The 12113-nt window shown below is 46.0% G+C and overlaps 3 protein-coding genes across 3 annotated transcripts; 2 read left to right on the top strand and 1 right to left on the bottom strand.

Annotated features, from left to right (window-relative positions):
• Positions 1-55: 55 nt before the first annotated feature.
• Positions 56-725, top strand: LACBIDRAFT_300129 (uncharacterized protein; the record flags this gene model as incomplete). Its single annotated transcript, XM_001882908.1, has 3 exons — positions 56-78; positions 132-552; positions 606-725. The coding sequence occupies 3 exons, from the start codon at positions 56-58 to the stop codon at positions 723-725; spliced, it is 564 nt and encodes a 187-aa protein (XP_001882943.1).
• Positions 726-2508: 1783 nt separating this feature from the next.
• Positions 2509-5000, bottom strand: LACBIDRAFT_236364 (uncharacterized protein; the record flags this gene model as incomplete). Its single annotated transcript, XM_001882780.1, has 11 exons — positions 2509-2882; positions 3051-3220; positions 3287-3372; positions 3431-3553; positions 3620-3768; positions 3846-4021; positions 4168-4311; positions 4415-4470; positions 4535-4601; positions 4654-4751; positions 4824-5000. 11 exons carry the CDS (start codon positions 4998-5000, stop codon positions 2509-2511), a joined length of 1620 nt encoding a protein of 539 aa, XP_001882815.1.
• Positions 5001-6626: 1626 nt separating this feature from the next.
• Positions 6627-7332, top strand: LACBIDRAFT_300127 (uncharacterized protein; the record flags this gene model as incomplete). The annotated part of the gene is made up of 3 exons (XM_001882907.1): positions 6627-6754; positions 6802-6850; positions 7138-7332. The coding sequence occupies 3 exons, from the start codon at positions 6627-6629 to the stop codon at positions 7330-7332; spliced, it is 372 nt and encodes a 123-aa protein (XP_001882942.1).
• Positions 7333-12113: the final 4781 nt, after the last annotated feature.

Raw genomic sequence — 12113 nt, 5'->3', positions numbered from 1 at the left:
GACACTCCTTGGTGAACTCGCCAACCACCTCTCCACATTCAAAAACACCCCAGGCATGGTTCAGGCTCATCAAGACCCGTATGTACTGTTTTATCTGTACAGCCTTTGCTCATCTTACACATTCATCATAGGTCCCTAACAATGCAGCATGTTCCATCCAATCCACATGGAACAGAATGCCAGTCCTGCACCTCAGTACAATCCCAGGCCCTCTTCCATTCCCTTTCTGCACACATGGCCTCCCTCACCCCCAAAAGGGAATGGATGAAACTCCCATGCATACAACCCAGAGCGTCAATTGGCCCTCGGGTCTTGAAAGACGACTCCTGCATCATTTCTGCGCACACACTTGGAACACAAGAAACCATTCACATGCGCTTATCACGAGAATTACTCCATCCTCACCCCTCCCAGGTTCTTACACAATTTCGCCCTCCCTCTCGTTCCCATGACATCACCTCCCATGCCAATGCAGCAACACTTGCCCCACCTCCTTCACCAATTGGTGCAAGCAGTCGAGGCAGATGCCTCCGTCACTGTGCTGTCAACGCCGTTAGTGCCCCCTCCTTTACTGTTGTCAATGCAGCTGGTTGACGCATATGCAGCGTGTCCTGTCCTCCGCTGATATTGACCCAGTGGCACTGTCACATGTCTATATTATTAACTTAGAATCTCTAAACATTAGTATAGTGAACTCAATCAATATGCAGGATATATTCCTATGAACTAGTAAAACCAAGTATATTGGAGGACATATGAGGATGCCCGAACTAATCTAAACAGATTTACTGTGCATAAGTGCTGATAAGTGTTGAATAAGTAATGAGCTGCTGATTGACAACTGATTTCAAGCTGATTTCCCTGGATTAGTTGAAGTCAGCTTGCCCCCAACTTACTGATGCTTATTTCTACAGATAAGCAAATGGGGTTTTTCCTGATGTGCATAAAGTGCATTTCCATAGTGTCCTCCCTGTGCATTTATATCTGCTCCCTTTCCTATCAGCAGCTTTGCACTTAAATCTGCTCCCTTCTCTATTAAAAGCCTTGCAATTGCCACATTCTTTTCATATAATGCTGCAAAAAGTGCATTTCCATACGCTCCTCCCAATGCATTTATATCTGCTCCCTTCTCTATCAGCAGCCTTGCAATTTCCTCATGGCCTTTATATGATGCTACATAAAGTGCACTTCCATAGTGTCCTCTCTGCACATTTACATCTGCTCCCTTCTCTATCAGCATTAGTGTTTGAAAGTCCGGTTCGGTCCAGTTTTTTGATGCCCAGGGGCATTAACCATAACCGTAACCAGTCTGCCTTTTCCCCAGAAGTCAAAAGACCAGACTGGACCGCAAAAAACCGCAGTCTGCGGTCTTTTTGCGGTCTATAGACCGGTTTCAGTCTACATCGGTTTTAACTCGGTCACAAACGCTGACACCTGTAATAATAAGAATAAAATTATATGTACTAGAGTCGGAAGAGGACCGGGCGCATATGAAGCGGCTAGTTGGGCCTATTCGTCATTTTCTAACACGGTTGTCCCTCCGCCTGCACACAGGTCAAATGCGACTAGCCGATTCAAGTTGTTTAGCTGCTTTTGACCATGGCCTTGAAGCTTGATTAGCGAGAAAGAACACAAGCGCACGGACGCTCATGTTGCCACCATCGGTCCACAGTGGCAAGTGCCAGCGTCGAGCGGTAAGAACACGAACAAGGGGTTCGAACTTCGTTCAATCAAAGTAGACAGCCTCTTTTTCGCAAGGTCGACGCATAAATCATTACTATCGTATCTTATTCAACGCTTTACTTGAATGCACACGTTACTTATACAAATTTTGCTTCCAGTATTGAATGGGAATTTGCAGGTTGAGTTGATTGATCGTTGCGTGTTGATTCTTTAGCTTGTTTTGACGATGACCTCGCCCCCCTAATCCGCTTGCTCGCATTAAGAATCACAAATTTCCGACTTCTAGATAATATTCTGGTTCCGTCACTGGTCAGTCCCGGTAAAGTCCCGGTCAACTTCTGCTTCGATGAGGCGACCGCGACAGAAGGCAAAGACTGGCGGGTCACATCATGCCAAGTAGACATAGGATCGAAGAGTCGCCTGTCCAACCAATCAACTTGTAGAACTCAATGGTAGACTTTGCAAATGCTCTGTTCCTAATCTGGAGCGGAGGTCCTGGAAGGGCCTATTCGAATCATGGCATAGTGCGATGGAAAAAGCAACACCCCTTTTGTGGGGCAACACGACGGGGTATGACAAAACCTTTATCCGACTACTTTATCAAATCCATGCGTACACCTCCAACACGACTCCAAGATTAATTATTCAACCTCCACATCCCGTCCCTCACAACGACCAACCCCTCCCTCCGCGCAGCCTCCATGAACGTCGCGAGCTGCTCAATCGACTGATCGTACCCCGGCGCGAACCTTAACATGGTTTGAATCCGGTCAAGGGGTAGATTCCCAAGGTTGGTCAACATCCCCTCGATGAACTGACATATTGTCAGTTTCGGGGCTGAAGCACGGTTGAGGGAATGAATGGACGAACCTTCCAATAAACCTTCATCTGTTCGGCCTGTTGTTGTTGAGCAGTTATCACGGGCGGTAGTTCGGGACCTGCGTTAAACCCACCACCAATCAGCACAAGCACCCAATGGATGATTGGGTAGATAGCCAAAAACGTACCCGCAGAAACACCCCATTCTTCAGGTGACCTCTTACCAGACAAGTCTTCCTCCGCCCTCTCAAGAAGTACAAACGTATTCTCAGGGTCCTCCTTCAACACACCCATGTTCACCCATGTGATAAGGGCTTTGAATGCAGCGCTTCGATCAATATCGCCCACTTCTGTAATGAGCTCCTCCAGCGTCCATTTATCTACCAAAAGAGATGAAGGTCAGCATAGCGCAAACTGGGATACATGACAAAAGGAAACGAAAATAGGAGAAGGAGGCCCACCAACCAGGCCGACAAAACAGGTCGTTCACCCACTGGAGTGCGACCAACATCTTTTCATGACATTCATAGCAAAAAGTGCAAACTCACCCTTATTCGAAAACATCTCAATAAAAGCAGCCTCAAGAGGAGGTACATCCGCCTCCACCGTTCGATCATCAAGCTGCAGCTCCAGGCGTACAGTCCCCAAGTGAGGTAGCCATTTCAGTTTCTTGTCAGGCTTGAAGATACTGAATTCTTGCGCATATAGGTCCTGAAGTCTTTTGCAGATTTTGTTAGTTCGTAGTTTGGAGGAATGGGGAGGAGGACGGGAACGAGTGACGTACTGCTGGAACTGCCCTGGCATGACCATGTCACTTGATTCAAGCGCAGGCCAAAAATGTTTAGATATGATTGTCGGATGTACGTTTGACTGTAAATGAATTACACATCAGCTTCCAACTTTTGATGAAAGAAGTAGAACAACAAACAGCTTTCTGAGATTGAACATGCCCATCGATTCGCTTCGAATCCGTCATGTCCTTCAGCATGACCTCGCACACTTGCAGCGCGGCTTCTCCAAATCTGATCTTCAGAATTTCGATGTTCCTTCTCTGGTTGGGAGGCACGAGCGTCAGTTTAATTCAATTACAGAAGGCAGAAGGACGACGACGGCTCACCTCCTTCTCAACCCTCTCAAAGTTCCCATCTTTGATAGCCAAAAGGCGCTGCGCAAGCAGGACCTGCAGCTCTTTCACAAAAAGATCCTTCGAGTCGTATATGCTGACTAGTGTGCTGATCACGTCGCTTGGCTTGTTCGTTCGGAATTCTGTGGGGGAAGGGAGAAAAGGCGAATGAGCCAATGGACATGATGAGGTGAGGGCAAAAAGCATATGAACCACCCACCAGGCCCAGCATCAACCGGCTCCGGTTCCCAATTCGGATCTCCATAATCATCCACAGAATCCATCACCTGCTGCAACGGCACGATCGGCTCGTTCTCATCCACGAGGGCGTCGCCTCCGTCCGAGTCGTCCCCGACGAGGTTGGCAACGATGCATCGGATGGTGTCTGGTCGGTCTCTGTGTGGTATGTTAGTTGGGTTGGTTCGGGGGAAGATGTGTGAGAGAGAAGGAATGAAAGTGATATGCAAAGAAGAAAGGAACGAGGAGAAGGTTAAGGAAGAGAAAAAAGGCGAAACGGGTGCAAAAAAAAAACAAAGGCTTACCTCAAATATCGTCGTATAGGATCCGCAACTTTAAAAAGCAACACTCCCGGGGGATCTACAATCCTCAAACACTTGATGGTAGCGACGTATTGCGAGAGGATGAGTTTCGTGTCTGCGCCTGGGTGGAGGAGACGTTTTCGGTTTCTAGAGAGTTGAAATGTCGTTAGTAAGTATGTGTCATATAGAAGAGAGATGGAAGAAAGAAGAAGGTAGGAGGGAGGAATGACTGGAACGGGAAAGGCCGTACGCTTTGCGGAGAGCTGTGACGAGGGCCGTTCGTTGGTCTACGCGTTGTAAACAGTCCTAAGGAGATAAAGGGCAGGGGTGAGTGAGGTGATATGAACAAGGGTAAACGTTAAATGGGTACCTTGAGATCGTTCAATGCACCCATAGAATCCGGAAAGTCGATGATAATATCAAATATCTCTCTTGTCCTGTTGTATATTAATGAGTTTTAATGATGCAGAGATAGGGAGAGAAACACACCTCAAATCACACAACGTCTTATTAATATGAAAATCAAACCTCGATCCAACACCCTGCAACATATTCCTCGCCTCCTCAGCTACAACAACGCCAAAACTCTCTTCAACAACCCTCAAAACGCGCAAAAAAAAGTAACACCCACCCGTCGCAGCCCCTCTAGCATAAATAACCAACATCCAGGGAACCACCTTGTCCGACATCCACGACCTCAACACATCCAACATCGTATTTCCCCACTGGCCCGTACACGTCTCCAAAACGTGCGCTTCGATATGCTCGTACCCCACGCTGGCAATCACGCTTTCATAGCGGTCTATCAAGCCCAGCTCTTCGAACTCGCCGAACATTTCTTGGATTATTTGAGGTGTTACTGTGATTTTTGAGGGAGAGGGAGACGCAGACGAGGAAGGGGACAAAGGTGAGGGAGAAGGCGAAGGAGAGAGTGACCACTTGCATAGGGCTTTGAACCCCTCTGCGAAAGAGGGAGGGAGGGCGGCGAAGAGGTGTGTTTGGAAGGTCAGTGTGTAGGCGCTTGATATTGTATTGCCGAGTCTGGAGATGGGTTAGAGATGGAAGAGAGAGAGAGGAAAGACGAGGAGGTTGAACGAACTCTGTTCCCGGACCCCAGCATTTGTACCAGTCTAAAAGGCGGGAGACAAGCATCCGGATGAGTTGCACATCTTTTGTCGCCTAGGTGTTTGTTAAGCACTATAATTCCGTAGAGTGAAGGTTTAGCGTACCTCGTACCGCGCCATGTACTCCCCAATCTCATATTCAACCCAATGGAAACTCGATTTCGCATCGTCTGCGCTAAGGTTAGCTGAACACTTCCATCCAACAAACAGGAAACGAACTCAAGAAAGTCTCCATCAACACCGGCAACCTCCTACACTGATGCACGACCGTAAACGCAGCTCGAACATTGTTTAAATCTATCTTGTACGCGCATAAGCTCAATTGCCGGTTTTCAACCTCGCAAGGCGCTCACTGGGCCGCTCAGCCATCATACTCGCGTCCTTGAGGTTTTTGGGACGTACAAACGCTGTTGCGATGGCCCATGCCTGGATTTTACGTGAGTGAGTGGGATTAGACGTGTGGACGCGTGAATATTACCTGGCTGAAAGACATGAGCCCTGAGATGCCCGGTTCTTCGCGGTTGAACCGCTTGAAACAATCTTGCCACTTTCCGGCGACTTGGAGTCGTAACGCGTCTGTTGCCATTGAAGCTGAGGCTGGGGGTTACGCTGAAGTTGGGAAGACTCTGTCTGTTAGGCGTCGTCGTCGTCACGAACGATCCAAGGTAGAAGCCAGGTTCAAGATGAGAAGATGAGAGTCGAGAGTTGAGATTTGTTTGGCTCCAACTTTATTATGCCCTCAACTTGTTCTCAACCTCGACGTTGGGCACGAACCTGTAAACTGAGAGGCCTACGTCTGCGAGTGCTCCCAGAAGCCAATTCCGTTGCCTAGCTCGCTTTTTAGCTGCAAATGTCAGCTCGGTGACTCTCGATGCAAACTTGTTGCAAACGTCAGGCGCGTCGTGATCCATAGCACCTGTCCAGCACGAACTGCCAATCCTCTACAACCCAAACTCGCGCTCAACACTCAACGATGCACACCGGGACACGCATGACATACGAAATTCTCGATTTCACGCAACAGTGAGTACCACCACAATCACTAATTATACCAGTTTTCAGCTAACAAACGGTATCAGATTTCGTTTTACCAGCTATAACAAACCGAATTGACAAGCGAGGAGACGAACAAAGCAACGATAACGCATATACGAAGGGTGGACGCGCAATCCACCGCGTGAATGCCGCCAGAAGGGCGTAGGACTGCACACAACGAGCAGATACGCTGCTGGGTTGTAAAGAATGGGACCAGGTGACCCAAAGTGAGTATCTACGTCCCATTGTATATCATGCACAACACTGACGACCGTAGTTGTGTCCACGTACTCAGCACTTAGCATGGAGCCGCATTCTGGATCGCATGTGCCAGTTTTGCGGATGGAGATACGTCGTCTGGAGACTTCAAACCAGCAATGGCGATCATGGAGGCGTAAACGGAGCCAGGACACGTTAAACGACCAAAGTATGTGAGGACACTCCTGCAAATTCTCATGACATTGACATACCTTCGCAGATTCGCATTCACTCTCTCGGAAGACTCGACGTACCATATTCTCTTTCCCGCAAGTTTTCTACTGACAAGACTTCATAGATTTCGTTCTACTGACTACCACAAGCTGAAACGACGCGCTAGAAGACAAATAAGGCAATGACAACGCGTACACAAAGACCCAACAATCAAATTTAACGCGTAAACGCCGCTGGAAGGGCGCGGGAGTGCGGGGAACGGTTGGATACACTACGGAGCGCGGTTAGGAGGTGGGATAGGATCCTGAGGAGTGGGAAGGTCATGAAAAGTGAGTACGCTATGTTGCCTTGTTCATCCTGCACACTACTAATTGTTTCCAAGCACATTGTCAACGTGTCGCTGGAGGACAAGGTCGACAAGGACCAGTCAGTAACCGTTGCCTCTTCGTCTGGACTCAGCGACAAGGACATTGAGAAGATGCTCGTCGAAGATGATAAGGCTTGCAGGGCCTTGATTGAAGAGGGAAACAAGGCTGAGCCGGTTTTGCGGATGGCCATACGTCGTCTCGGGGCCTGAAACGAGTAACGGCGATGTTGAGGGAGGCGTAAACGGAGCCAGGACAGGCTAACGATGAAGGTACGTCAGTCTGCCTCTGTAGATTATTGTGACGCTGACGATTTCGCATTGAAAGAATCATTAGATCGCACGCTATACATGGATATCTCACCGCTTTCTGGACTGAGCAAACTTCCCATATCTGGGTCTCCGCTTTTACGAGGCCAAAAGATCGGGAAAAAAGGGTGTGACTTCCCTAAAAAATGAGCGTAAGAATATACCCTCAAACTCCAAATACGAGCATGTACTGACCTCTTCAATCAGGTGGCAACCGTAAACGACGACAGCGTGACCATTAACTTTGGGAGGGCGTTAGGCTCTCGTCTAGGTTTACCCTGGAGGGTTTCTCCACAGCTGGGGGCGCCATATGGTCGTCCGCCCATCGACGCCGTTTGTACAAGCGAGTTATACCCTGTCAAGAGTGGCATTGCCAATGCACCCCGCCCCCATTCCTGCTTTCAAGTAACGAACGCGGCCGCTTCTTCTTTCTCCCTCCACTCCTCACAGAATGAATCCTCGCAACCTTCCCGTCAGTGCCCTAGACACCTCGGCGATATGGAGTTGATTTGTGCGACCTTGGCCTTGAAGGTGATCAGCTATGAAGGGCACCGAAGGAGCGGAATGGAAACCTCGGTGTTGGCCAGGTGGCACAGCAGGTGCAGGTGCATGGCGGTAGTGTCCAGGCAGAGGGACAGGAGGAGGATACATCAGAGGAGGGACAGCAGTGGCTGGGTGGGAAGCATTGCAGACCAATAACCAGCGCGAGGGAACCGACGTTGAACGTTGAAGTTTAGCCTGTTCAAAATCATTGAGTGGATCATCATGCCATCTTGGAAGGTTGACCACAGCTATGACCACGCACCCTTTTATGCTCTTGCCCCTCTGAATCGACGTCATCGTTGATTCTTTGGTAGCTGCATAGTTACCAGCGCGAGAAATGTCCTGTAGAAAATAGAGCGATGTGTCGCGCGGAAGCGAGAGGATAAGGCAAACAAAATCACTAAGTGAAGTGTTGTGGTTATCGATACCTTGACAGCCGTACAGTCGTGGACAAGCAAAGCCCACTAATTTGGTATCTCGGTAAATAATGTATCTACAGCTGAGATTTTTCCAGATTCTGGCTCGGATTTGCGAAATACGTCGAAAAACACACCTCCGAAAATTTTCCCACGAGGAATTGGGTGTGGCCAAAATTTTCGACCAAAAAACTGCAACATTTAAGGAGAAAAACAGGTCAAAACCGCCCAGAAATTATCGAAAGTTGGTACCTGTGCTGGGCTTCGGCTGGAAGCTACTCAGAAAGGGCAAAGAATCCATCAGAAAGGGATTTCCCTGCGTTTCGAACGCCTAGTGTGATGGAATTTCTTAGTCCCGTGATAGATGTCACATCAAAAGTGACTAAGTGCCCAATTTGGGTCAATGTTTGGCAATTTTTTCCAGAAGAACCGCTCGATAAATTGTTTCGAAAGTTGATGGGCAGATTGTTCTCCATGAAAGGAAGTGATTCCGCTATTTTTCATATTTTTCCTGGCAGTTTTTGGTGTCCCGGCCAAAATTTTAGGGTCTATTTCTGTATATGGCCATTTTCTCCAAAACGGCTTGTGAGACCTGGCTGAAATTTGGCCAGAAGCTTCCCTCAATGTTTCTGCACATTTTCCAGGCACTTTGGTAGCCATCAAAACATTTCCATTTTTATTAGTGGGCTTTGCTTGTCAATGACTGTAAGCCACAACAATTGCAAAATCTGTGGGAGAGTGGAGTTGTATTTGCGAACAGCCACACCCAAACAAGCAGGCCACACACGCATCTTCATCTTAACTTCCATCTCGTCATGAACAATGTGTACCCTATCCAGTGACCCTTTCATTGAACCATTTTACAGTTTGAAAAAAGCATTCACAAGACTAGTACTACTCTCTCCAATACCTGAATCCACGGATGGCACTGGCATCAATATAGCTGGCCCCAGCTCTGCCCCGGCTACCTTGATAACTCCATCTTTGACCATCCATGGGGTGGATATAGCCATACCAGTCACCAGTAAGATACTTTCTAATCTTCATGCCCCAAATTGAACATCACTCACTCATCAAATCAAATTTGCAAGTGATCAGGTTATAGTCCCTGAGGGAGGGGTGATTGAGCACCTGCAACAAGTTTTACCTACCCCCACTGGTCTGTATCAGCCTCAGACTTCTATCATTCATTATAAGTGACTCTGATATAGATTTCCTGAGAACTCACTTGCCTACCTCTCCACTGATTGCCTCTGTTTTGAACATAGGCCTGGTGTCAGTGGAGGCTGAACCAACTTCTGCTTGTGAGATACCCTTCAAGATGGTTGCTATAAAGTTGACATTGACCTTCATCAATTCCAATCTCACAGTTGATCAGGGTGAAGGCCCTGTGCAAGCAGCTGTTGAATCCTTGCAACAGCTGTCTTCTATCTTGATTGGTTCATGCTTGCTCCAAATGTTTATGTTCTATTTCTGATAACTCTGTATAGCTCCTTCAAGTTCCAACTTGCTTACCTCTCTTCCTAGTCCTTCTGTTCTGAATGCAGAAGTGATGCCTGCTGGTCAGTACTCTAATAATTATAGTCTAGCTCAAATCTGAAGACCATGCAGAGTTCTCAACAAACTTTCAATTTGATACTATAAATAACATTACTGCTCAAAATGTGAACACAGGCCCTATCTATGGTTTGTTGAATTTGGGTCATCACATTTTATTGCTTTCACTTATATTTTTACAGGTACCATCAATTAAGGTAAGTAAGAAAAACATCATATTCATCTTAATATCATTTGTTGTTGATAGGTGTGGACCCAATTATTCAAATCACACTTGAGACAATGAAGGATGAACAACTGGCTATTATTACAGGTTCTAATTTCAGATATATAATTGACTTCAATTTTTGTTTCAGCAGAGAAGATTTATAAGTGGCTTTCTCCACCCAAGGAGTCTATAAACTACAATGCTGCATATGCAATTCTAAAGAGTCAGCCAGACACCTGTCTATGGTTTCTCAATGGAGATGCATTTTCTGAGTGGCTAAAACAGCCTGACTTTCTTTGGATTAAAGGAAAATGTAAGTTTTCTGACAAAATTTGTACAGTTACATCTTATTGACAGTCTGTCCAGCTGGCTCTGGTAAAACCATTTTAAGGTTGGAAATCTCATAATTTTTATGAACTTCATTGAAATTTCTCATTATAGCTCAGCAATCATTCATGATCTCCTCCAGAGATTCAGTTCTGCTACAGCTTATTTCTTTTTTGATGGAAGAGACTCACGGAAGGATTTCCAGTTGCATGATAAACTGATTTGATCACTCATCTGGCAATTCTCTCTCAAATGTGAGGGTAGAGTGCCTACAGTCTTAGTGAAGCTGTATGCTGGCTGTTGTAATGGCCATCAGGAGCCAACTCTGGATGATTTGCAGAATACTCTTCAAATAATTCTTGATGGCTTTAACTCAACATTCATTATTCTGGATGCTCTTGATGAATGTGCTGAAAGAGGAAAGATTCTTGACTGGATTCAGACCTTTATCTTGCAGAAAGATGTAAACCTTGGGCTTCATTTGATAGTTACTAGCCATCCAGAACAGGAGATTGAGAACAAGTTGAAGTCTTATCACTTTCTTGACTTGGTTGAGGAATCTGGAAATTATGATCTTGTGGCCTATGTTGACTATCAGTTTCAAAATGACTCTGACTTGCAAAAATGGGATTCTGAGACCCAAAAACAAATAAAGTTGACATTGATGGAACAAGCAGATGGAATGTATGTTTAGTCTAAGATTTGACTGACAGAATAATTAATGAATGCAATTTTAGGTTTTGATGGGTTGCATTACAGCTAAATGAGCTCAAAGAGTGCCGAACAAGGGCTGATCTGAAAAAGCAGCTAGCTAATCTACCTCAGGGTTTGGATAAAACATATGATCAAATCTTGCTGGGGATCAAGAAAAAAGATCACAGTTATGTGAAGTTGTTTCTACAGTGGCTGTCCTTTGCTGTTCATCCACTTAAACTGAGAGAACTGGCTGCAACTGCTGCTGTTGATCTTTCTGCTGAGAATGGACCAGAGTATAAATCTGATAATGAACTTCAAGATATTAAGGATGTCTTGAAAATGTGTTCTAGTTTTGTTATGGAATCAGAAGGTATAAGTTAGAATACTGGAAAATTGAAATGGATGCTGAACATTAAACACGTGTCATCAAGCTCTCTCACTTTTCTGTCAAAGAATATCTTATATCTCAGTATATTCAAAATCATGCTGTCCAGCAAGTCAGGGGCTTCAGCTTCAATGAGAAGGTATCACACTCTGTGATATCTCAAATCTGCCTGGCCAATCTTTTGCAATTGAATACATGTGGGCCTCTTGATATACATCTGGATGTATCTTCCCCTCTTGCAAAATATGCTGCAGAACATTGGATTACACATGCACATTCTGGTTGCAAGAATAAATCTCAGTCATCTTCATTATTTGCATTAATAATAAAGCTTCTAAGAGATGAAAATAATGCTTTTGTGAACTAGGTCCAGTGTGGAAGCGAATCGTTCCTTCAGATGGAAGCTAAGAGATCCTAAAAAGGACAGGTGATCTGGTCGTTTGCTGAGAAATGAAGTAAAGTAAAGCCAAATAAAGAAAAAGAGAAACACGTCAAAGGAAATCTATGTATGTAGAGGGTTCAGAGAAGAGGATGTTGAATGGACGAGGGGATG

This window comes from Laccaria bicolor, genomic scaffold, assembly GCF_000143565.1.
Source record: "Laccaria bicolor S238N-H82 LACBIscaffold_18 genomic scaffold, whole genome shotgun sequence".
NCBI lineage: Eukaryota > Fungi > Basidiomycota > Agaricomycetes > Agaricales > Hydnangiaceae > Laccaria > Laccaria bicolor.
The sequence above is the reverse complement of the archived record's forward strand: the minus strand, read 5'-3'. Positions and strand labels throughout refer to the sequence as shown.